At 43.9% G+C, this 26658-nt stretch overlaps 2 protein-coding genes across 5 annotated transcripts in view; both read left to right on the top strand.

Moving 5' to 3' along the window:
• Positions 1–1037, top strand: part of VARS1 (valyl-tRNA synthetase 1) — a 40937-nt gene extending 39900 nt beyond the window's left edge. For all 4 annotated transcript variants that reach the window (XM_088481495.1, XM_088481497.1, XM_088481496.1 and 1 more), the window contains one exon: positions 881–1037. In XM_088481495.1, the coding sequence (XP_088337621.1) occupies positions 881–949 (69 nt within the window). In that variant the 3' untranslated portion in view covers positions 950–1037. The remainder of the gene's footprint in view (positions 1–880) is intronic.
• Positions 1038–5926: 4889 nt separating this feature from the next.
• VWA7 (von Willebrand factor A domain containing 7) overlaps positions 5927–26658 on the top strand; it is a 53572-nt gene continuing 32840 nt past the window's right edge. Inside the window, exons 1-2 of the mRNA XM_088481498.1 lie at positions 5927–6294; positions 15314–15581. Coding sequence (XP_088337624.1) covers positions 15375–15581 — 207 coding nt within the window. The 5' untranslated portion in view covers positions 5927–6294; positions 15314–15374. The remainder of the gene's footprint in view (positions 6295–15313; positions 15582–26658) is intronic.

The raw sequence follows: 26658 nt of genomic DNA on the forward strand, positions 1-26658 counted from the left end.
CATCTGTATTTTACTTCTTAAGTTTTTTTTACTTTAAACTGTGTGTTTTAGCATTGTGCAAAGTCCAGGATTCAGTTCAGAATTTTAGCAGACAATTAAGGGCATTCATTTTCATTTATTCTGGTCGTGCTGCATTTGACTATTCATATCCTGATTTCCGTCTAGATTTTAGAGTGTAAAGCATCAGTTTCAATAATTTAAGCCCCTCTTAGTATGTACATATGTAAATTAGTGTTAGGATCCAGCTCAGAATCAATTGGTGTCAGCTGAGTCCTTAAATATGGATCTGGCACATTCATGGTATGTTTCTCCTGGGCGTGGTATATAAGGTCAACATTCATCACGTGGGCACTGCTGACGTGTCGACATGAAAGAAATGTTGACAAACAGTCTCTGGTTGTCTAGCGGTGACTCACCTGCTTCCGGGTCCCGGCGTTCCATGTGTGCAGCGGTTCCTGCAAGACCTCTAAGGGGGTGTGGTTCCGGTAAGTATTCTGCCCCTCCCCATAGTGCCTAACCTCCCCCTCTCCCCCCGTAGCCTAACCCTAACCTTCTCCGAGTGCCTAACTCTAACTCTCCCGTCCTGCAGCCTAACCCTAATGTTGAGATTCTTAGAATTTCTGGATTTCACATGTTGACATTCTTTGGATGTTGACATGTTGCCTGTCACCGTTTCATAACTGTCGACATGATTGTCGAAGATGCGAATGTCGACCTTATGTCTGCATCCCGTTTCTCTCTCCTTGCATTTTACCTCTATATGGGGGTACTTTTATCTAGCTCACATTTTATAGACCTGGTTAGGTAAATGACAGCTAGACCAGTCTACCCCAATACCGCTATCTCTTCTCTTATGTTACTGCTCTCTGTCTTCGCCCAGATGAAACAGCTGGAGACAGAATACCAGAAGGTGGAGGAAGCGATGAGCAGTTTTCAGAAGATGGTGTAATAACTGGCCCGGGACGGTCTCATCGGCCCACATTCTGCTCTAGAACTTTTCTTTCTTTTCTCTTTTTAATAAAAAAAAACAAACCAAACCCCTCTGTTGAACGTTGGAGGTGCCCTGGGGCAGTGTGGATGCAGCACACAGGCACTGATACATGTAATAAAGCCTCTACAAACCAAGAAATAAACCCTGTCTGGTGTCCTGGGGCAGCTATTTATAGATTTTCTAATAATGGGCTGTAACGTTACAAATGTCTAAAATGGGAAATATTTTAAGTGTTCACGGAAATATGTTCTGGCCCCAGCTGATTGGATCATTTAACGAATTGATAATTTTTTTAAAAACTTTGTTGTAGTGATTTTTCCGTTGAGGAGAGATTGAATCACAATCGGTGTGATAGGTGCCTCAAAGCACTACTCTATATTAGGACAATGCTCCTTCCTCTATATAACTCTGTCTATGGCTTCCTATATTCCCCTCCTCAAGTTATAACACTGCCCCTGTCACATGCAGCCCTGTCCTCACTAACACATGCCTCATCTCCTGATACACTCTGTGCTGCTAGTGGACTCTGCTCCTTCTACTATATAACCCTGTCTGTGGCTTCCTGCAGCCTCCATTCCCCTCACATCATGTCACTGCTCATGTCACATGTATTGTAACCCTGTCCTCGCACACTATCTCATTTCCTGATATACTCTGTGCTGCTAGCGGACCCTGCTCATTCCACTCTATAACCCTGTCTGTGGCTTCCTGCTGCTTCCATTCCCCTCCTCACATCATATCACTGCCCCTGTCACTTGCAGCCCTGCCCTCACTAACACATCATTAATCTCCTGATATACTCTGTGCTGCTGGGGACCCTGCTATATACCCTATGTAACTGTCAGTCTGTGGCTTCCTGCATCTACACCTCACATCATGTCACTGCCCCTGTCACTTACAGCCCTGCCCTCACTAACCTGTTACTCATCTCCTGATATACTCTGTGCTGCTAGCGGACCCTGCTCCTTCCACTATATAACTTTCAGTTTGTGGCTCCCTGCTTCCTCCATTCCCCTCCTCACATCATACTAGCTGCCTACGTCACATGCAGCCCAGTCCTCATCTACTGCTATATTCAGTCTTTTCACTATATAACTCTGGCTGTGGCTTTCTTCTACCTTCAAACCCCTTGTCACATCATGCCACTGCCCCTACACTCACAAACACAATCACTGCTGGACAGGGCACTGCTTCCCACAAGACCAGCACACTTCTGACATAGTCTGTGCTGCTGTGAGCGTTCCAAGGATCTGTGTTCTATCCCCCCACCCATATCAGAAATGGGTACAGAGGTGCAGGAGATGAAGAATGACATTAGAAAGGTTCTCAACCCTTCCTCATACTTGGCTAGATCATGGATGAGGTGCGAGGTTCATAAGTGAGTACAGTAGCAGGAGAGGCACTGTGGTTACAGTCACAATGACTGGGCGTATACAGTGCATCCAGAAAGTATTCAGTGCTTCCCTTTTTCCTAATTTTATGTTACAGCCTTATTCCAAAATGGAATAAATAAATTTTTGTCCTCAAAATTCTACACACAATACCCCATAATGACGATGTGGAAAAAGTTTTTTTTTTTTAGATTTTTGCAAATTTAATAAAAAAACAAACTAAGAGATCACATGTACATAAGTATTCACAGCCTTTGCTCAATACTTTTGTTGATGCAGCAATTACAGCCTCAAGTCTTTTTGAATATGATCCCACAAGCTTGGCACACCTATCTTTGGGCAGTTTCGCCCATTCCTCTTTGCAGCACCTCTCAAGCTCCATCAGGTTGGATGGGAAGCGTCGGTGCACAGCCATTTTCAGATCTCTCCAGAGATGTTCAATCATATTCAAGTCTGGGCTCTGGCTGGGCCACTCAAAGACATTCACAGAGTTGTCCTGAAGCCACTCCTTTGATATCTTGGCTGTGTGCTTAGGGTCGTTGTCCTGCTGAAAGATGAACCGTCGCCCCAGTCTGAGGTCAAGAGCGCTCTGGAGCAGGTTTTCATCCAGGATGTCTCTATACATTGCTGCATTCATCTTTCCCTCTATCCTGACTAGTCTCCCAGTTCCTGCCGCTGAAAAACATCCCCACAGCATGATGCTGCCACCACCATGCTTCACTGTAGGGATGGTATTGGCCTGGTGATGAGCGGTGCCTGGTTTCCTCCAAACATAACTCCTGGCATTCACGCCAAAGAGTTCAATCTTTGTCTCATCAGACCAGAGAATTTTGTCTCATCATGCTCTGGGAGTCATTCAGGTGCATTATGGCAAACTCCAGGTGGGCTCCATGCCCTTTTTACTAAGGAGTGGCTTCCGTCTGGCCACTTTACCATACAGGCCTGATTGGTGGATTGCTGCGGAGATGGTTGTCCTACTGGAAGGTTCTCTCTCCTTGGAGGAATGTTGTAGCTGTGACAAAGTGACCATCGGGTTCTTGGTCACCTTCCTGACTAGGGCCCTTCTTCCCCGATCGCTCAGTTTAGACGGCTGGCCAACTCTAGGAAGAGTCCTGGTGGTTCCGAACTTCTTCCATTTATGGATGATGGAAGGCACTGTGCTCATTGGGACCGTCAAAGCAGCAGATATGTTTCTGTACCCTTCCCCAGATTTGTGCCTCGAGACAATCCTCTCTCGGAGGTCTACAGACAATTCCTTGGACTTCATGCTTGGTTTGTGCTCTGACATGCACTGTCAAGTGTGGGACCTTATATAGACAGGTGTATGCCTTTCAAAATCATGTCCAATCAACTGAATTTACCACAGGTGGACTCCAATTAAGCTGCAGGAACATCTTAAGGATGATCATTGGAAACAGGATGCACCTGAGCTCAATTTTGAGCTTCATGGCAAAGGCTGTGAATACTAATGCTGGGCATACAATATACAATTATCTGTCCAATCTGGCTGGTTGGAATGAAAATCTGGTAATGTATGGGAGCAAATGTCAATCGACCATTTGCTCACAAACACTGGAAAACAGACAAAAATGGTCGTTCAGACAAATTGGTTAAAACACACTAATTTAACCAATTCAAACAATTGTTTTTTGTCCGTTTTCCAGTGTTTAAAACCATATGATCGACTGTCCTTTGCTCCCCATACATTACAAGGTTTTCATTCCAACCAGAAAGATATCTGACAGATAATTGTATAGTATACGCTAAGCATTATGTACATCTGATTTCTTAAGGTGCATACACACACAACAATTTTTTGAACAATTATCGATAAACGATATCGTTTATCGTTCATCATTGAAAAAATCATTCACTTTCTAAGTTAAAACGATGAACGATTATCGTTCATGCGCGTTCAGTTTGTAGTTCAGTCAGACTGACCAACTCAACGATTTTCATTAAGGGAATATGCAAAAATCGTTTGTAGTTCAAGAAAAAATTGTTCATTACATTTAATAAATGAACGATTTTAGTAAACGATCTTCGTTCATTTTTCCCTTGAAAAAATGAACGAAATCGTTTACTAAAATCGTTCATTTACAAAATCGGTTGTGTGTGTATGCAGCTTAAGTTTTTTTTTTGTTTGTTTTAATTAAATTTGCAAAATTCTCAAAAAATCTTTTTACACGTCGTCATTATGGGGTATTGTGTGTAGACTTTTGAGGACAAAAATGAATTTATTCTGTTTTGGAATAAGGCTGTAACATAACAAAATGTGGAAAAAGTGAAGCGCTGCGAATACTTTCCGGATGCACTGTACAGAGTGCCGGAGTTATTCAATGGATAGAAAAACAAAAACAGGATTTTTTGGGTACTCCACTGTTTAAATGTTTTTCTAACTCTAGCTGGGGAAACATTGTTACCTTTAGGGTGTAGAGGTCACCATCGAGGGGTGGGGCACATGTTCAGACTAGAATTGTTTGTAATTGAAAGCTTCACCCCTCTACACCCCACCTGCTGCATACAGCCAGTCAGCCTTTTGTGTAATTTTTGTGCCTTGCTTAGGCAGCATCATCAGCTAGGTCTTCCCTGCAGCTATTCTATATTTTTTATTTTTGTGCAACTTGCAAAGCCCAGTATGGCATTAATAACTAACTCAACATAACCTCAATAAGAATAAAACAATATGAAATAGAAAAAATGACAGAGAATGGGAAAGCTGCGTCCCCTAGCTGGAGAGAGAAACAGATTTAACGATGAGTACCCAGCTTGCCTTCTAAAGCCCACACAACAAAAGACAGAATAGCATATGCACACCGCCCGGCTCAAGCATGCTATATTACATGCTCTCTCCTGGGTGAGCAAGGGTAAGGAGGCGGCTAAGTCTCTTTGTTTATGTGCGCAAGTCATTATGTAATTAGCAAACAGAGCCAATGTAAAACCTGTTGGCAGGTTCACTTTTCAAATGAAAGACTCTTTAAAGCTGCACAGAGGAGTTAATTGGCCGATGCAGCTGCGAGTAGCAGCCCTCCCAGTGGGGATCCATCCCATGACACGGTCTGGATCCCTAATCCCATTCACAACACACTAATTCCTGCAAGAGACCCACATATGGATAAGAGAGCTTGGAAGTAACAGCTACAGAGGGGTAGAACGTATTGTGATTAGAATGAGAGATGAGTTAAGCAGTGATGGACAGAGTGTCAGCTCTTGGGTTCACTCTGCTAAGGGGGACAACCCCTCTGTGCTGATATTGTGTTGCAGTGGCTAATACGGCGCACGCTCTGCTGTTCCTGCGGGGGGTAGTGGTTGAACCTCCTGCTTTCTCACGCTCCCCCCCTGCCATGGTTTTTTGTGGGAGCACAAAGAACTCGTGACCTGTTTTCTTGCTCACACTGGCACAAAGAAAACACACAAAGAGCGGGATTAAGGGGACTCGCACACCAACCATCACAGAGCTCCTAAACTCGGCTCCTGACTTATTTAGGGCTATGGTTTTTCTTGACCTCTTATCAATATGTGCAAATACTAAATTCAGCACATGTAAGATAATAATAATAATAATAATACATATTTGTGTAGGTGACCCAGCGACTGGTGCTCTGTTGTGTGGGTCAGCGCACAGGCTCTGCGTGACTGCATTGCTTTCAGATCATTGCTTCCCTTTTTTTTTTCAGTCCTTTTGCCGTGGTTTGTCTCGTCATAAAGCAGAATTTAAAACCACACACACACAAAAAATTGTCATCTCCTTTCAAACCCTCCCCCTTTGTGCTACAGAGATGCTGTCCCCTTTAAGAGCAGAGGGTGGGACCTGTCATTTATTGGGCTGATAAACACTGACAAGTGACTAGTGTGAACTTGGAGATTAGAGAGCAGTGAGAGCCCTGGAGAGAGAGAGACGGAGAACTGCAGGTGCGTAGGGATTGGGGTTTAGGACTGCTGAAAGGGTTAATGAGGGTGTATTGTGAGGGTTGGTGAGTTAGGGGTTAATATGGGAGCGTAGACCTGTCCCAGCTACAGGTGTCTATGTACAAGGGTTATTACATACTAGGTGCACTTGGCTGTAAGTGTACTATAGGGATCTATACACACCGCTGCCCACACTGTAAGATATAACAGTACTGATGTGCAAGTTCTATTATGTGAGCCCGCAGCACAGTTGGCAAAGGTACCACGCTCTGCGCAGAATTACTGCTGGGAAAGAAATGTGCAAAACTTCTGCCATGTTGGCATTGCTTAGCGCAGAATGTATGTCAGGGGTCTGGACTTGCAGTACTGGACATGTGAATAGCGCTGGGCCGTTCTGCGACCTCTTACTCCACCTGTATTTTTTCTGCATTGTATACATCTGGCCTGACCGCCAACTTAGTTCTCTCTCTGCATTCAGACTGGATCTGTCACTGAGTCAAACTTGAGAACTGTTATCACAAACTTTTTTGGGTCGATCTGCGTGTTACTTATCCTTTTTTGTTCTCATACATGCATAGACCGGCACCATTAGCATGTTCGGATGATAACTGTGGATGCAATTTTACCGTCTGTCCTGATACATCCAGGCCAGACGCTGATTGTAATAATTGGTGATTTTTTTTTTTTCATTAATTAGGTCTAAAATGGCCTAATAAAATCTCTGCGTGTGCTGGCGTCCAATCTATGTCTTTAGAAGGTAAATGGACTGGTTGTTGTTGGTGGAATAACTGCAGTGTGTCCCTGTAGGTCATTGTACACATTTATTGGTAGTTTGTTGATTTGTGTTGTTAGCCTAGATACACAGTGATAGCAAATAACTAAATTAGTTTAGTGCTTACTTCATAACGTTGTTGTAGTTTGAAGAACAATATTTTTGCAATTTTTAATGTTTTTATAATGTCGTTTTAATTTCTAGCTCTTTTATTGCCCAAATTTTAAACTTCTGTGTCTGCGCTTATTGTAATTACTTCAGGTCAGCAGTGTCTGTGTGCCCCTTCATTTCATCTGTGCACGCGTCGCTCAGGAAACTGCCTTTTAAAGGTTTTAGCAGAGCTCACCTCTATTTAAAATAGGTCCCTGCTCATATAAGGCCTAGGCGTCCATTTATTAACGAGTTTTATCATGCGCAACAAGATTTTAAACTCGGTGCATGTGATAAATGATGTTCCAGCCAATCAGCTCCCAACTGTCATCTTTCAAGCAGATGACAGTTGGGAGCTGATTGGCTGTAGCACCATTATCAAACGCAACAAGTTTTAAAACTCATTGATAAATGAGCCCCTTAGTTTGGTAAGAGGTGAAATAAAGTGTTAAAGTTCTGTTTATCAGAATGAAGGTTATACATCTAGCTGGCTTTTCTCATTTAAATTATACCCCTTTTACACCGGAGCTAAAACCCAGGTTATTGCAGGGTTAACCCGGGCAGCTCCTTGGTGTAAAAGGGGTGAGGGTTGGATCGTCGGGTCGAGGGACCCGGCAATCCAACCCAGGTAAATAGGGTTAACACGGGCGTAGCCCGTGAAACCCTGGTGTGTGTACGGCGCACTCCGGGTCTTGATGACCTAGAGTGAGCCGCATGCCGGCCGATTGGTCAGGCTTCAGTGGCGCTTGGAGATGACGTCATCTCCAAGCGTCCACTTTCACACTGGAAAAGCCGGATCTATGCAGACCCGACTGCGGTATGAGCGGCGGCCACTTGGGAATATCCCGAGTCGGCTAAATTCCGGGTCTGATCCAGATAGGAACCCTGTTCCAACTCTGGGTCAGACCCGGAATTTTGCTGGAAAAGGGTATTAGTAACACTAGGAAATTTTTCTGTATGGAGTGGACTTCAATTGAACGCGATTCTGAACAGCTGCGGGAACGAGTTCCCGGAGCTATTCAATTGTCCCCATCGCGCCCTGCACTTAAGTCAGGAGATGCATGTTACCGCGCTTTAAGCCAGCCGCGATGCTGTTAGCGCACATACTAGGCCTGAAACCAGCATCACGCCACTAGTTTAGTCAGATTTCTGCTCGCACCTTAGGAGGGTGCGAGCAGAAATCCTCTAGTCGGGGTTAACAGCGCAGCCAATTGAATAGCTTCGGGAACTCATTTCTGGTGCTATTCAGCATTGCGAGCAATTGAATTCCCCCATATGTGTTTAGAGTTTTTTATTTTATTTTAATTAGTTTGTAAATAAAATTTTAAATTTTTAATAAAAAATGGCGCAGTAACACCATCACATATAAACGCACTTATAGGAACACATCTACTCACCTCCTTTGTTTTCATTGTGAATAAATGCTCCATTGTTTTCAGTGGGAATAAATCCTCATCGAAATGTTGTTGGGTGTCCCAGAAACTAACTTATGATGCTGATTCAGAGTATCTCCTAATGTCTGATATATTATAAAAGCTGATTTACAAAAAAAAAAAAAAAGCCCAAAGACATATTTAATGGCAAATATAAACAGACCGGACCTAAATGCATCTTTAATAATTCAGAATGTCAAAATTTTTAAAGGTCCAATACATTTTCAACATTAATTGTAAGGGCTATTATTTCATTTTAATGTCTATCTGAGTGTCACCGCGGACAGTTTATTACATCGCTGAGAACAGATTGAGTGGGTCGTGCCCAGTAATTATAGGGAGAGAGCTATCGTCTGCTATTGTTCATGATGTGTCTGGGGAACAGAATCTGTCAGTGACTGGGAAATAATGAGGGGATGCCGGTTTGTGTCAGCGGGTGGGGGAGATATGGTGATATAGGTGACAAACAGAAATGCTGGACGTTCCTCATTATATGTGAAAATAACATGTCAACTGCAAATTCTACAAACTGCTGTTAAAGTGGAACTAGGGTGACCCAAGAACTAAAAGCGCATGTTTGAAAATTCCATATGACAGTGAGAAATAAAGTAATCTATACTGACTTGTAGCAGTCCCACTATAGAAATGGACAACATATTCTGTACAAAAATAAATACATTTGAAACAAGTAATTTTTTTTCCATATTTATTTGTTTTTTGTTTTTTTTTTCCAAAATCCCAAAATGTTTCATTTTATTTTATTTTTTTTTAATTGGCTTTTAACAAGTATTTAAAAAAAATTAAATAAAACATTCTAGGCAGTTCAAAATTGGAGTTTGAACTTAACTTCTGAATTCATATTTTTGGGTAAAGTTTTTAATATTTAACTTCTTCTGTAAAATCTTTTTTTTGTTTGGTTTCCAATCAAAGCCACGGCCGAGTCCCCTCATTACCCTACCTTCCAACTTCTAATTCATCATAATGTTTTTTTTTTATTTTTTTTATTTTACACTAGACTATGAATTTAAACCATAGTCCATTTTTAAATCACTCTGAATTTTTTTAATTTGCCATTATTATAACCTCCATTATCTAAAGGTGTGAGACAGACTTTCTCCAAAGTGCACTGAACGCCTTATGAAATATTTCTGATTAACCAGTTAAGTTACAGCTTACCTAGCTTTCTTTCAGGTTTTGGTCCACTTTTAGAATAATTATTAAACAATGGTTCAATAGTTACCTATTGATGAATTTACCAATTTGAGCCTATAGTGACTTATACAGTACATCGCTACAATGACACTGTTACGGCTTTATGCTTTTGCAGGAGATAATTTTAATATTAGTCATTCCCCACCATATTAACTACCACAAAACCCTGCTAACTAACCACGTGTGTTAATGGTTGTGTGGGTAAGATTTGTAGCCTGCGGAATAAGAGTGTAGGGAGAACACATGATTGTTCTGCAGTGGGTAACATGTAAATCTACCGTCCTGATTTCACCTATTTATGATATGATAAGTGTTTTCTGTGTAATTAACAGAAACCGCTAAGAATAAAGTTTTGTATACACCGCTTAATTGACTTTGCTGACAGTGTAAATGGAGAGTATCCAGTGGATGTAGTCTGCAAGAACATTAAATCATTGGCCAAAGGAAAATATTTCTCTTTTCACACTCAGAATAAAGAATCATCTGAAAGTTCCATTCCAGTGGCAAACCCAGGATTTCTAGAGGGGGTTTCCAAATGCTTGATTTTAGTGTGTGTGGCCAGTCCATGAAGAGGGCATAATTAGCACTTCATATGTGTCATAGAAAGTGTATTGTGTGTCATAATTCCAGCATATACAGGTCCAGCAACCACAGTAAGCCACTAGATGTGGCAGTAGTGCCATCCTGCCTGAGCTGAATGTTTTTATTTCAGATGTGGGCACTATTCCAGAGGGGGAGTAGCAGAAGAACCTAGCACTGCCTTGGACATATATGTACATACTGGTCTCCTTAGGCACTGGATAGTGTATTACACAGTATTAAAAATTAACCTATTGATGGTCTATAGCAGTGCACCCCTAACAGTGCAGGTTTTCCTGATCTCCTAGTTGGTGCACAGGTGTATTTATACTGGCTGACACATGTTAAAACAGCCACTGGGCTGGGGAGGGGGGTTTCCAGGCAACCAGAACCCCCCCCCTGCGTTTGCCTATGCATTCTGCACTGACAATTGCTCTGTTGACTTCAATGTCACCTCTTTCTCATTACAGAGTAATGGCTAAAGCCTGACCACACGCTTTCAGACCCGCGCTTGCCACAAAATGCCCACACACAGGACCAACACCTCTCCAAGAGGGAAACCCCACACTACTACTAGCGCTTCTCACCTTAGCAGAGGGGAAAGAGTTGGGGCAATTATTCTGCTTCCTTCAGCCTGGGAGAATAGCGCTGGGCAGTGTCCTCATAGTCAGAGCCACTCTTCTGTGCCACAAACAATTTGTAGCACCTTAGTCATAATAGATAATAATAATTAAAAATTAAACACTGTAGGAGTGACAGTATGTCTAAGTTCACCTTGTGGTGGTGCAGACCCTGCTCTAACAGGTCAAAACATGTTTCACATGTATCTTAAGTCCCATATTTACTCCCAAACTTTTTGCTCCCATTCAATTCCTGGAGTTATCCAGTGAACATTTACTGCTATTTAACTTATGGACACTGATGTACAATCAGATACCACTCTGTCACCCAGTATCTGAAGTGCACTTACCTTGACCCCTAAGGTGCATACACACATAACGATTTTGTAACCAACGATTTTCTGTCAGATTTTCCTTTGAAAAAGTGAATGATTTTTGAAGTGTAATGAACGATTTTTACAGCGATGAATGAAAAATGTTCCTTCCCTTAATGAAAATCGTTATGTTGGACAGTCTGAAATGGACGATAAACTACAAATGGGAGCGCGATTGAACGATTATCGTTCACCGTTATAACTCAGAAACTGAACGATTTTTGAACAATAACGACGTCGTTAATGACAAATCATTCAAAAAATCGTTACGTGTGTATGCACCTTTAGGATTGAAGTCTTTCCCACTGTGGAAAGGAGGAGATCACTTGGTGTTGATTTTACTCATCCCACCAGCGTTCCCTCCCCCCCTCCCGTGGTCATATTACGTTCAGTCTATTTCCGCCATACAGCTCTTTTTTCCGCAGACCGTAGCACGCAGGGTTCTAACTCTGGAGTGGGGGCTCGAGCTGGGCCTTCTGCGAGCTGCCAATGTTCTAGGCTCAGTGATCAGGGAATGATGTTGAACATTCAACGTATTCAAAATTGCAGTTGCAATGAACAGCAGATTTTCAATGTGACTCTCTCTCAAGGCTTTTTTCATTTTCTAGGAGACAATAAGGGGGATTTGAAAATATAAAATAATAGATTTGATACATTCTTGTCACAAACTGTATGTGCAGCTACAAGTAGACAACATTGTGGGGGTGATTTATCAAAGAAATGTATCCTATTGCCATTTTAGGGAACAGAAGGTCATCCTACCTGTGATGCTAAGTCTATTGGGTCACACTGAGGGTTCCATTCTACCCTCCTCTGGATCAGCATAGTTAGAATGTATGAATGCTTGGAATGGATGAAGCTGTGTTTTGTACAATCCACACAATGGGCCTGATTCAGAGATGGACGGATTTACAGAGCTGCACACAAGCGACTGTGCAATTCCGTCCATCTCTGATGCAAATGCAGAAGGAGGCGTCAGACACCTCCTCGCTGTACTGTATTTGTGATTCCAGCACTACCACCGACATCAGTGGCTAACGCAGGATTTCCCAATAATTGGTTACAGAATCAATGACAAAAAAGTCTAACCAGAATAAGCCTGCAACATACACTTTATTGTGTACTTCAAGTGTCTTAATATAAATAACAAGGCATCTGGGCATATAACTTGCTTATCCACAATGTGCAACAGTATGTACGAACAAAATGTAAACTACCAGTGCAATTTACGCCACACAGTAGTCCCTTATTCATGTTATGACACAGCAGTGCCCCTTGTACACAATGCCCACAGTAGTAGACCCCCTTACACAATGACCACAGCAGTGGTGCCCCTTATACAATGCCCCCGGTAGTGGAGCCCCTTATGCAGTGCCCCCTATGCAGTGCCCCCATTAGTAATGAACCCAGTAGTAATGCCCTTTATAGTAATGGCCCCATTAGTAATGCCCCCAGTTGTAATGCCTCTAATAAAAAAAAAAAATACAATAAAAAATTCAAACACAATACTTACCTTAAGCCCTGCTCCTGCGTCCACTGCCATCTGGTCCGACCGCTCCTTGGATCTATGACGTCTCTCCCATAGTACCTACTGCAGGAGCAGGAAGCCAGAGCTCAGGTGTGAGCTCCAGCCTCCAGCTGCCGCTGCGGGGAAGGAGCCTGGTGAACGTGGGTAACAAAATCTCAGCGGCCACACGGCAAATGGAGCCTCCCTGCGGCGGCTGGAGGGGATTGCGGGTAGTTGGATCAACCAGCAGGAGGGGTTTCTAAGTACTCGGAAACCCCCCCTGCGTGCGCGTGTAGACATCCCAAGCTGGGATCACCATCACCACATCTTGTTCCTTTGGTCAGAGTGCAGGAGTTGAAGCTCCCCGCAACCTGACCAGATGCTGGTCACGTAAGAGCCAAAAACTCTGCATCTGCTGACGCAGACCCTGGCCTCGTCCCTCCCGGAAAACGAGGCGACACCCCTCCGTTTCCGTGAACGGTGACCACCCACGGCCCCACTCGTCCACCAAACACTGCAGCATGCTGCTGCGGCTTGGGGTGGGGGTCTGCGTGCGTGATCTCAGGAAATATTCTGCACATGCGCAAGACGGGGCCTGCACAGACGCAGGCCCGGAAACGTACATTCATCATCGGATGAATATACATCTCTGAATCAGGCCCAATGTAGCAATGTGTGTTGTATATAACAAGCACGATAGCAAGCAAATGGTGTAATACACATTGAGAAACATACGGATGGTGCATATTGTTTGAGAGACACAGGTATATAGTAACGCCATGTAAATAAATAGAACATAAACATAATTAACAAGCATCTAATCCTCACCAAGTCCTAAACTTTAATACATCTAATCTCGCCTGACAAATAATCACTGATCTGACCTTGTTTTCCATGCAACAACAAATAAAAATCTTGGGCAGATGTACTAAGCCTTGGAGAGTGACAGAGTGGAGAGAGATAAAGTACCATCCAATCAGCTCCAGTTAATGACAGTTCACAGCTGATTGGTTGGTTCATTATCTCTCTCCACTCTGTAAAGCTTAGTACATCTGCCCCACCATATGAATGAAGAGTTATATCTATGCATCCTTACAGCTTCCATATCAATAAAGAGAAATCATTTGGGCCAAGTGCGGCTAATCCAGTGCACGTCATTATCTGATCACCAGGAGGCGCCACCACCTCTGTCTGTATTAGAGCAGTGCCTCTGGCAATAGGGTCTGGAACGTTCATGTTTGTGGTAACCCCGGATCAAGGAGAAAATACATCTGCAGTGATCTCGGAGAAGCTATTATTGATGCTCAGTCTGGACAGGGCTGTACAGCAATCAACAAAGGACTCAACGTCCATTATTCTGCAGTGTTTACAGATGTAGAACAATGAGGCATCTGCCGATCTTCCCAGGAGTGGGTGTAGCAGCACAGTCACTCAGGACGTATGATGCTCAGAGAATGCCTCACAAACAATTATTGAGTCCACCATGAACCCCTCTTTATAACAGAGTATTCTAGAGCAAAATATGCGGCCACATGTCCTTAACTGAAGCCAAAAAATCGGAATATGCTACAGGGCAGTAATACTAAGCAATACTCCAACAATTGTGCAAATGAAGGGAAAATAAGTAAATAATCAAGGTTTAGGAATGACTAAAGGCCTCCATACATCTCTGCAATCAATTGAAAAAGGGAAAGATTTTTATACACAATCGATTGCAAATTGCATGATTGCTGCAATCAATTGATGATGTATGGGGGCCTTAAGGCAAAGCCCAGACCTCAACCCCATTGTAATGCTATGACGGAGCTTGTATAATACAATGCCCAGAGACATCAAGTGAACTGAAACAGCGTTGTATGGGGGACCCGGCCAACATTCCTGTAAAAAAAAAATGATAAAAAGGTAAAAATGCTATGGGGGAGATGTATCAAATCTTCAAGACATATCAAGTGCAGAAGTCTCCCATAGCAACTAATCGGCCTCTAACTCTCATTTTATAGATTGTGCTAGATAAATGATAGCTAGAAGCTGATTGGTTGCTATAGATGACTTCTCCACTGTATCTCTCCCCAAGGTTTGATACATCTCTCCTTTAATACGTCGTTGCTTTTGAAGGCTCTACAAGCTTCTGAATCACGGGGTTACTTACGATTTTACACCTGACTTCAATGATGTCACATCATTGTGTCATATTGTCTTGTGACATATACCTGGATGGGACTGAACAGCCGGATGAGCAAACATCAGTGTCGTCTAACCTGTATTAGGATAAACACAGGTCTGTCTTATAAAACAATAGTGTATTATATTATGGTGATCACTGCTTTTTTTTTTGCAATTCTGAAACATCTAATGAAATGTTTGTTCTTTATCAGTCTCAGGTTCACTCTCCATGCAGGCTCCCTAAATGTGATCTCCAAGCGCTCGTCCCTCCCCATGCTCACCTTTCTGTTCCTATGGTACCTGGCCATACCAGGAGGCCAGGCCTTCTTCCCAAACTTCTGGTCCAAGTTCCTGTCCTTTACCTGGGGATCTTCAACGCATCAGGACCTGACGGAGGAGGCGGTGCTTAACATCACCCTGCAGATCCTGATCGCCAACAAACATCCCACCCGACCGCCACTTCGCTGGGAAGACTTTGAGGTAAGGGTTCTTTAAACTGACAAATTAAGATTTGACTTACATCAGCGCTGTCTTCTCCACGCTAAATGCCACCCCATTATCTCTGGCACCCTAGGGCCTCTTTCTCTGGACCTTTCAATGATCCCGACCTGCACATATTTATGTGTATCATACATTATTTGCACAGAGATGTGAGCGATGTATGAGGGGAAGGGGAGTACATATTCGGTCAGGTTTTGATTTTAAAGAATCAAAACCTAATATATAAGCTGCCCTATATGAGAGCTACTGATTATATCTATAAATACGTTATTGCTGCTACTTAGTTGTTTTGTTATACACATAAGAGACATGATTGCTATGAACTTTGCTTAGATTTGCATAAATGTATTATACAGTCAGGTGCATAAATATTGGGGAATTGACAGAATTTTCATATTTTGGCCTCTATTCACCACCACAATGGCCTTGAAATGAACGAAACAAGATGTGCTTTACCTGCAGACTTTCAGATTTAAATTGAGGGTAATTACATCCAAACCAGGTGAACGGTGTAGGAATTACAACGGTTTCTATATGTGCCTCCCACTTTTTAAGGGGCCAAAAGTAATGGGACTATCAACTCAAAAGCTATTTCATGGACAGGTGTGGGCTATTCCCTCATTATTTCATTATCAATTAAGCAGGTAAAAGGTCTGTAGTTGATTCAAGGTGTGACATTTGCATTTGGAATCAGTTGCTGTCGACTCTCAATATGAGATCCAAAGAGCTGTCACTATCAGTGAAGCAAGCCGTCATTAGGCTGAATAATCAAAACAAACCCATCAGAGAGATAGCAAAAATATTAGGTGTGGCCAAATCAACTGTTTGGAACATTCTTAAAAAGAAAGAACGTGCCGGAGAGCTCAGCAACACCAAAAGACCCGGAAGACCACAGAAAACAACTGTGGTGGATGACAGAAGAATTATTTCCCTGGTGAAGAAAAACCCCTTTACAGCAGTTGGCCAAATCAAGAACACTCTCCAGGAGGTAGGTGTATATGTGTCAAAGTCAACAATCAAGAGAAGACTTCACAAGAGTGAATATAGAGGGTTCACCACAAGATGTAAACCATTGGTGAGCCTCAAAAACAGGAAGACCAGATTAGAGTTTGCCAAACAACATCTAAAAAAGCCATTACAGTTCTGGAACAACCTTCTATGGACAGATGAGGCAAAGGTCAACTTGTACCAGAGTGATGGGAAGAGAAGAGTATGGAGAAGGAAAGGAACTGCTCATGATCCAAAACATACCACCTTATCAGTGAAGCATGGTGGTGGTAGTGTCATGGTGTGGGCATGTATGGCTGCCAATGGAACTGGTTCCCTTGTATTTATTGATGATGTGACTGCTGACAAAAGCAGCAGAATTAATTCTGAAGTGTTTCGGGCAATATTATATGCTCATATTCAGTCAAATGCTTCAGAACTCATTGGACGGCGCTTCACAGTGCAGATGGACAATAACCCGATGCATACTGCAAAAGCAACCAAAGAGTTTTTTAAGGCTAGAAAATGGAATGTTATGCAATGGCCAAGTCAATCCCCTGACCTGAATCCGATTGAGCATGCATTTCACTTTATGAAGACAAAACTGAAGGGAAAATGCCCCAAGAACAAGCAGGAACTGAAGACATTTGCAGTAGAGGCCTGGTAGAGCATCACCAGGGATGAAACCCAGCGCCTGGTGATGTCTATGCGTTCCAGACTTCAGGCTGTTATTGCACGCAAAGGATTTGCAACAAATAGGGGTATTCAATATGGAGCGAAAACTCAGTTTTTGTAATGTTTTCGCACCTATGACGTCATTATCGCAGGTTTTGGTTTTACACCGTATTCAATTTCAAAGACTTTTCGCAGGTTCGAAAAGTCTTTGAAAAAAAACGGGGATAACTTTTCACCACTGAATAGGTGTCGAAAAAAAGTGCAGAATTGGGGTTTAGGGGTGCAGGCTTAAAAAAAATAGCCTTCACCCCTGGGAATGGTATTTTAAAATTAACTGTGTCAAAAAAAGTTTTAAAAAAAAAATAGGGACACCCCAAAAAATTAATTTAAAAATTGGGTTGCAGAATTTTTTAAATCCTACTTTAGGGACATAAAAATATGCTAGTACCCATCTTCATGTACCCCAAATTTGATGGGACCACTTAAAAAAACGAAAAAAATAACCTAAGTGCTCTTCTGCATCACTTCTTCAATGTCGGGAAAAAAGCACCTGCCGCAGCTATTTAAATCCCCGAGTTTCATTTGCAGGCTAAAACGGGGGTACCCATAGTGATCCCCCATGTTTTTACAGCTTTAGGGGGGTCCTACAATTTTTTTCAGGTAAATTTCGTTTTTTATCGCAAATCCCACTTCGCAGGCTCCCGTTTTCGTAGGTTTTATATTGAATACGGGGATAAAGCGGGCGCGCGCCCGATACTTTATCCCAGGAAAATCTCCGATATGCAATGTAAACTTCGACAGCGAAGTTTACGTTTCATATTGAATACCCCTCAAAGTATTAAAAAGTGAAAGTTAGATTTAGGATTGTTTAGTTTGTCCCATTACTTTTGGCCCCTTAAAAAGTGGGAGGCACATATAGAAACCGTTGTAATTCCTACACCGTTCACCTGATTTGGATGTAATTACCCTCAAATTAAATCTGAAAGTCTGCAGTTAAAGCACATCTTGTTTGTTTCATTTCAAAGCCATTGTGGTGGTGAATAGAGGCCAAAATATGAAAATTCTGTCAATGTCCCAATATTTATGCACCTAACTGTATGTTATAATAATCAGGAGGTGCCCCATAAACCATGAGGCTTTAGGAGACCACTTAGGATCACCTAATAGTGTCACCAACCCGGTGCTTTATATACATACACCTTAGATGCTGAGCCTGTTCCTTTGTAGTGGTGCCCAGCTTCTGCAAACAAGTGTGCGCGTGTGTGTGTGCGCGTGTGTGTGTGCGTGTGTGTTCATTTATTTATCCCTTGAATCCTCTAAATACAGTAGATTAAATATTGTCAAAAAAAATGCCACGTTTTTAAACAAAACTGTAAAACTACCAACTAGGTGGTGGCACAGATCCCTTCACTTCAAATGGTAGAGCGATGCAGCTGTGGTTATCCCAAAAGGAATTTCAGCTGTATTGAGTGAATTTACACCTGGTAATGCTCCGACATAACCCGACGGACAGCAGGGATATAGCTTTCTACATGGCTTCAGCTGTACTACCGTTATCTGGTATTTTCATGATAGTACATTAGAACACCTCTGTCCCAATGGAGGATTTCCCTAGGGGGCGCCACTTGCAGGGGTCGGCACAGAAGTCTGTCCTTCCTCTGCCTCAGAGCAGCTGGCCCTTTTTTATTTAGCACCACGGAGAGGGTAAGGGGCGCAGGTGGAGATTTGGAGTGGGGGGTAAGGTTGGGGATGCCGTCCACCTCATTGCTTTCCGCCTGTCATGAAGGAGGCAGAGCCTGAGCCCGCTGCGATGTGATATTGTGACAGGCAGCTACGGATGGCTCTGCAGCTATGATGAACTTCAGTGCCCCCGGAGGTGGCACGGAAGTCTCAGGTGAAGGCTTTGGGCACCAGAGATGCCAAAGCATGGATCCCCTTGTCAGGTGGCACTGAATAGAATGTTGTACCTTTGGGCGGCCTGACCCCTAAAGCTGCCTCTGCCTCGGCTATAACTACTGAACAATGTAGTTTGCAGATTACATTAGGACAGGATATAGATGTATACAATGAATACATTAAAATATAATAGAATGCAACACAAAATAAGCTCCGAGTGGTGTCCATGTAAATCCTATGTTTTCCCCTGTGATAGATGATATGTTAAATATGTTTGTCCATGTTGTAAGATGCAGCATTTAGCAATATGTGAGAATGTTGCATGTTCTATGTATGTAGGACACAAGACGGCCTCTTACCATGGTTCTCGACTCACCTGACCACATACTCATCTCATACTCTCTGCTTCCTGTTCCTTAACTTGTACGTGACCTTTATGTGTGTGGTCTGTGAGGTTCGTGCTTCAAGATCATGCATGTGTGGTCGTAGGTTAAACTTCACGTCTGCAGCCTGACTCGTAACACACAGGAAAGTGTCATAACAATAGTCTGTGGGGGGAGATGTACTAAGCCTTGGAGAGAGATAAAGTACCAACCAATCAGCGCCTGTCATTTTTCAAATTAATTGACAGCTGTAACTTATCAACTTCTTTCCGCAATAAGTTCCGGCACTCACCACTCGTGTGTGGGTAGTCAGCAGACTTCGCATGCATAGAACCGTGCCCTGCTCCCAAAGGAGAGGTGAAGAGATTGCCCCTTAGACCCTACTATCTTACTCTGTTGACACCATGTTATCTTTCATCAAGATCTCTCTAGATGGTAAGCTCGGTCTCATGTTGAATTTATACCGCCCTGTCCTGTTTCTATGTATAATTTGTGCATGTTATATAATAATGATGAACTACAGATGTGCCCAGCTAGTCTGTTGCTCCATACACCATGAGTCGCGCCACACAGAAAGTTTCGTAAGGGAACGTAGCGTAACACTGAAAAAAAAAAGTCATAACGTCTCCCCCCTGGCACATGTGCACAGAGCTTCAACATCAAAGCCTGCACCAGTCTGGAATTAATGTAGGGGAATTTCCCTGCATTCATTCCACTCTGCATTCTCTAGGTCTAGGACCACTAGGCAGAAATGCCCAGTAGAGAAGCTACGTACTGAAGTGGTGGCTATCACCCTGGTAACCATGGATTCCGACCGCATAATGCAACTAATGAGCCACCTGGCGTGACGCTCTTCAGCAGCGCCTCCATGCTTTATCATTGGAAATTGACAGGAATGGGGATTCAGGATTATCCAGGAGAGACCCAGATACTTGCTCTCTAGTAGCTGAGGAGGCCTGAAGCAAGGAAGGGCATATGTAACACTTTCTCATAGGTGGTGCAGCAGATAAGTGTTCAGAGAGAGAGAGATGTAATGATGACTGCAGAAGCCAATAGAATCAGCACACAGGACTCAGCGAGACAGCATAGGCTGGGTATGAGTTGATGTAGGCAACAGGACAGTACTGTAGCAGGGCCGGGCTAGGACCGGAATGAAACAACTGGAACAGGATTGGGACTGGACTGGTGCCGGATTGGGACCGGACTGTAGCACAAGCTGGAACCGGATTGGGACCAGACAATAGCACAAAGTGAAGCCGGAGTGGGACTGGACTATAGCGCAACTGGAGCCTGTGTGGGAACAGACTATAGTGTAACTGGAGCTGGTGTGGGACTGGACTTAGCAACTGGAGCCGGAGTGGAATCACCACTGAGGTAGACACATACTTCCCTACTTTTCAAAAAGCATTTCAGGGAGATTGTGAAAGTAACACCTATGAGCGCGGCGGTAATGTGGAGGTGTCCTGCTACATCTGAGAGGCGTGCCATAAAATTGATTTACATACAAATGTAAATGAGCCCCAAAACAGTCAGTAAGATCTGTTTGGTGATGAAAACACACTGATGCTTGTCAGAAAATGCATGTAGCCATAGGGATCATTGTGCCTTATACCCAATGCAGGGAAATGATACTAATGATCCAATTTGAATGTACATATATATTTTATATATATATATATATCTTTTTTTGTATATACCAGCTTCATAATGGGGTAAGGTGAAATCATGGAGATTGCTAGACTCTTCGGGGAGATTGCTATTTCAGGGAGTCTCTCTGACAATCAGGAAGAGTTGGAAAGTATGGCCGGGCGCCGGGCCTATTGTAGAGGCCTGGCGGGGGCCTGCGTCCTGCAGCCCATCCCACACCCCGCCCCAGTCGACGCCATCAACTTCGGGCAGCAGGGAGAGAGGACTGACTTCTTCTGAAGCAGCCTCTCTCCCCAGCCCAGCACACACACTACTGTCACGCTGTGTGCAGGGCTAGGGAGAGAGGCTGCTGCAGAAGTAGTCAGACCTCTCTCCCAGCGTTATATGCCTCTCGGGGGAGCGATTGGGCCCCCACCCCCTGACACATGCGCCCCCTATGTGGCTGCAAACACTGTCATTTTTTTTTTCTCGGAAGGAGGGGGTCTGGCCATGCCTCCCCAATTGACCACGCCCCTCCCTTTACCTGGACCCGGCAGAGCTGTTGGCAGCCCTGAGTATGGGTAGACAAGACAACTAGTCAGGGAGCTGGAGCCTTGGATGTCTAACAGCAACGAAGCTCAGGCACTGAATGCTGTCAGTGGAAGATATTTGTACCCTGGGTCTCACAGAGATTGGCTGATGCAATCAGCTGGTCTGGGAGCAGCTCTCTGAGTGGTGGAGGAGAGTCAGGTGACTGAGTCCAACATGGCTGCGCCCAAACTGAGTTTTGTTGATGAAGTGGTATTGATGAACGCTTCTATAAAGACACACAGAAGGTAACCTACTTCCAGAAAGTGAAGTGTGTTTATGATTACAGAGCCTTGAGACGTAAACCCAGAGGGGCTGGTACAGAGGTGAACGCAAGGCGGCCGCAACTGCTCCCACATTGCGTGCACAGAACTAGCTATGGATAGTCGGCAATATGTTGTATTGGTGCACTTGGTCTTCATAGCCGTGTTTATTATCAGTGTACACATGCACCAGAACCAATAATTAGCGTCAATTCACTAAAGGTCGATTTAGATCGATTTAAAATCGAACAACATCAACAGGCTTTCAGACTGCAAAATATGTGTATGGAGATGTACTAAGCCTTGGAGAGTGATAAAGTACCAACCAATCAGCTCCTGTCAGTTTACAGGCTGTGTTTGAAAAATGACAGTTAGGGGCTGATTGGTTGATACTTTATCCCTCTCCACTGTATCACTCTCCAAGGCTTAAGCTGGGTACACACTGGCAGATATATTGGCCAATTGATCGGTCAATATATCGGGGGCCCGTCGGCCAGTGTGTACCAGCGATATGTCTGTGAACGACGTTGTGTATCTGCAGATATATTGGGGCATCGTGCTGTGTGTACAGGCGGTCAGCCGACCGGCCGTACATTTGCAGCGGCAGCCGAGGGGAGGGGGGCGCGACGTGCCCCCAGCCGGTGGAACCTGCCCCCCTCCAACACACAGAAAACAGATGATGGTGGTTCAGTGTGTATGAACATCTATCATATGCAGATATATCTGTGCAGTGTGTACCCAGTTTAGTACATCTCCGCCTCAGGGTTTCAACTTCAATTAAAATTTTACATCGATCTAAATCGACCTTTAGTAAATTTACCCCTTAGGTAACTCAGCACAATGTTATTGCATATTCTAGACCAGTATTATGTAACTATATTGTATCTGATTTTGTTTGCAGTCTATTGCTTTTTAAATGTACATCCTATGCACATAATGTACACTCTGTATAATGTATTACATATCTTCAGTTGCGTTCATTTATATAGTATATGGTGCTTTACATCTATTACTGTGTTGAATGTAAGGTGCATACACACACAACGATTTTTTGAACGATATCGTTTAATGTTCAATCGTTGAAAAAAATTGTTCACTTTCTAAGTTAAAACGATGAACAAATATCGTACATGCTAGTCACTTTTGTAGTTCAGTCAGACTGACCAACTCAACGATTTTCATTAAGGGAATATGCAAAAATCGTTCATTACATTTAGTAAATGAACGATTTTAGTAAACGATTTTGGTTAATTTTTCCCTTAAAAAAATGAACGAAAATCGTTTACTAAAATCATTCATTTACAAAATCGTTGTGTTTGTATGCAGCTTAAATGTTGTTGGGCTAGACACGACACAAGTGCCAGAAGGCCGCAATGTCTGAGAATATCCTGCTGGAGACTACGAGTATATAACTATTGCTCTGAATGGGAGCGCCTCATCCCTGCCTTCAGTTTCCCCCTAGATTTGTCATTTCCTTACATTTTAGGGAACTGTGTGCAGCCCTGTCAGTCACTATATTAATAGCCACAATAGAGTTGCCAGGAAGAGGAGGAGGATGGGAGATGGAGGAGGTAGCAGGTGCATGGAGAAATAATGATGCTATAGTCTCGTTATATCCTTTCACTAATAAATGACCCCCTGCTGAGATGGCCAATGATGTAATGTGCTGCTTCAGGGGACGTATTGTTATATTCTGAGAGCAGCATAGCGCTGACTCACCGCAAGGTCCTCAGCCAGAAGCTAAGTAGGAGATCTGTTTGGGTAGCGAAGCTGTTCTCTGTGGTGCTGTATTATGACAAATGCCCAGAGAAGCCTTCTGGTTCTAGCATTAGTCTAACGCTACTTATAATAACAGGATGATCTTCTTACACTTTGTGATTATTATAACTCTCATCAGTGGCTCATAAGTGATGACTAGCAGACAGGTTTTTATTAGAGATGACCGTATCAGCTTGTAAACCCACAGGACGCTAGCGGCCCCCTTCTGTAGGTGATACCTTGTAGTGTTTTTAGTTTGTAGACTATTATCCTCTCTGATGACGCCTCCTGGATGTAGAGTTCAGAGTTTGTAGAAATGGAGATGTTGCCCATAGCAACCAATCAGATTCTAGCTATTATCTTCTAGAAGGTGCTAGTTAAATGCTAAGTAGAAACTGATTGGTTGTTGGTGGTTGCTACATCTCCACTTCTTCTACAAACTCTCACTTTAGTAAATATACCCCCAGATACTGTACAGTGAGGACAAAATGGCCAATGTCCTAATGCAGTAACCACCCTTCCTTTAGTCTCTAGACTCCCCTTACAGACGAGGCTGGGACAGTCCTTCTTTCTGCAAATGAGACAAACTCTACTCCTGTGGCAGACATTAAGGGCTAGATATAGCAAGCCATGGGCCGAGATGCACTAAACGGAAATTGCGGTAAAACCTTTGTTTACCGCATTTTCCGTATGCATCATTCTCCTAGCCGCCGGGCTACGATGCGGAGGGTAACGCCAGCTTTCGCTGGCGTTACCCTATAGAAGCCTATGGGCTTCTACCGCATCGCGCTGCAATGAGGGATCCGATCGGATGCTACCCAGCACAGGTGACCGGAGGTATTTATAAACATTTGTGGTATATTCAGCCCAAGATACAGTCAGACTGAATCAGTATGTAATACCGCCGGCCGCATGGCCGACAGCGGAAGCCTGGCAGGGGTGAAGATCCCGACCGCTACTTAAGGTAAGTGCCGCTAACCTAATCCCCTAACCTAATCCTCCATTAGGGGTGCCTAACCCTAACCTCCCCCCCTAGTGCCTAACCCTAACCCCCTCCTTCCACGCAGCCTAAACCTAAGTCTCCCGGGGGGGTGCCTAACCCTAACCTCCCCTGGGGGGTGCCTCACCCTAACCCCCCCTTCCCCTAGGCTAAACCTAACCCTCCCGGGGGGGAGTCTGACCCTAAATCCCCCCAGGAGCCCTAAAACCTAACCTCCCCCCCGCTCGGCTGTCCACGACCGGCTTACCTGTGTTCGGTATGCTGGGCATCGGGCTCCCGGCGTAGGTCTAATGACAGGCGTCGGGATTTTGTCGCCTGTCATTAGTACCTTGCCGGAATTAGACAGAAGAGAAGCCGGCGGTCGGCATTTCGACCGTCGGCTTTCTGACTGCATCCCAGTCAGACACTTTCTGGTGAAGCTCACACATGATGTGGAATAGTGTTATTACAGACGTTGCATTGAATATTGGATGAATCATAACTTCATGATCAATCTAATATTCAGTATGAACTATGTTGCTGATGAGGTGTTGAATGTGCACCTGTTTATATAGCATACAGTATGTTGTGTACACTGTGGGCCTGATTCATTACCGTTCGCAACTGCGATTTCACACGCAATAGGGCGATTGTTTTGTTGTGCGTATACATTGCAATTTGAGCAAACCTGGCGCTGCGATGGGGACTGCAGTGACTACGCTGATCCTTCGCAGAGTGATTGACAGGAAGTGCCGTTTGTGGGATGTGACAGGGGGGTGGTCTGTGAAATGCAGGCGCCCCAGTGCATTCAGACGCCATTGCAGAGGCGTGCACAAATGATCCACTGCGATGCATTATGAGTCTGATGCCTGATAGCGTGCGATGACGTTAGCAAGTTCTGAGTAAGGTCAGGGCTTGTGCAAGTGTGCATGAGGCTGCGATGGTACTCCATTGTACCGATGGTTTCGCAGTCTTGCTAAGGGTTACGTATGTGTGCAAAGTAAAGTGTGCGTCCTTGTGTAGTGCTGCGATGGGATAGTGATCACAAAGAATTAGCATACTATCACAGTTGAACTGCGTGCGTAATCGCAATTGCGATCCGTAGTGAATCGGGCCCTGTGTATGCTCTGAAAATGAGCATGCGCAAAAGTGATTGTGCACAGTCATGTGCACTTTGGACCCTTACCGCCAAAGAGGTGGAACTTGGAGTGTAGATGGGGGGGAAATGCTACGCTGAAGCAATACCTAGGGTGCCAAGATACCTTGCACCGACCCTGCATACAATGTAAAGTTACTTATCTAGGAGCAACATAGAAAATAAATGAAAGGTAGGATGAGGACGTGGGAGAAGGTAGGATGACTCACTATCTTGTGAGGCAGTTTGGTACTTGATGAGCCTGCACACAGGGCAAGCAATCAGTAGCAGAGTCATTGAACGCACTTGTAGACATAAGACAAGGAGCACAGATGGCATGGATAGTGCCAATGGAGGAACATGAGGAATGAGGGCCCTGCCTGTCAGAGCTCACATGCTAAGTGAAGAGGTTAAACTGGGAAAATGGGGGCTCAAAGAAGGAGAAGTATATGGAGATTTAGAAGAAGGGCTTGTAGTTAGTGACTTATGTACAAGGGCAGAGGAGTAACTACTGCTGTGGAGCTGCCATGGGGCCAGCTATGAGTTTTCATTCCATTCTGGAGGTCCCTACTCTTATCTACTGCATATGTGCGGGGGCTGGCTGCGTGCACAGTGGTACCTAATTTGGGCTTTTAGTATTACTGTGTTGGTCCTGAAAGCTCCTCTGCATATGCACCAGCCCCTGGGCATGATTGAAAGAGCAGTGGTGGGACCTCCAAAGTGGTGGTGATCGGAAAGACATTTCCAAGACCCCGTCCTCTTGCAA

This window comes from Taudactylus pleione, unplaced genomic scaffold, assembly GCF_031769625.1.
Source record: "Taudactylus pleione unplaced genomic scaffold, aTauple2 ptg000274l, whole genome shotgun sequence".
In the NCBI taxonomy this organism is placed as follows: Eukaryota; Metazoa; Chordata; class Amphibia; order Anura; family Myobatrachidae; genus Taudactylus; species Taudactylus pleione.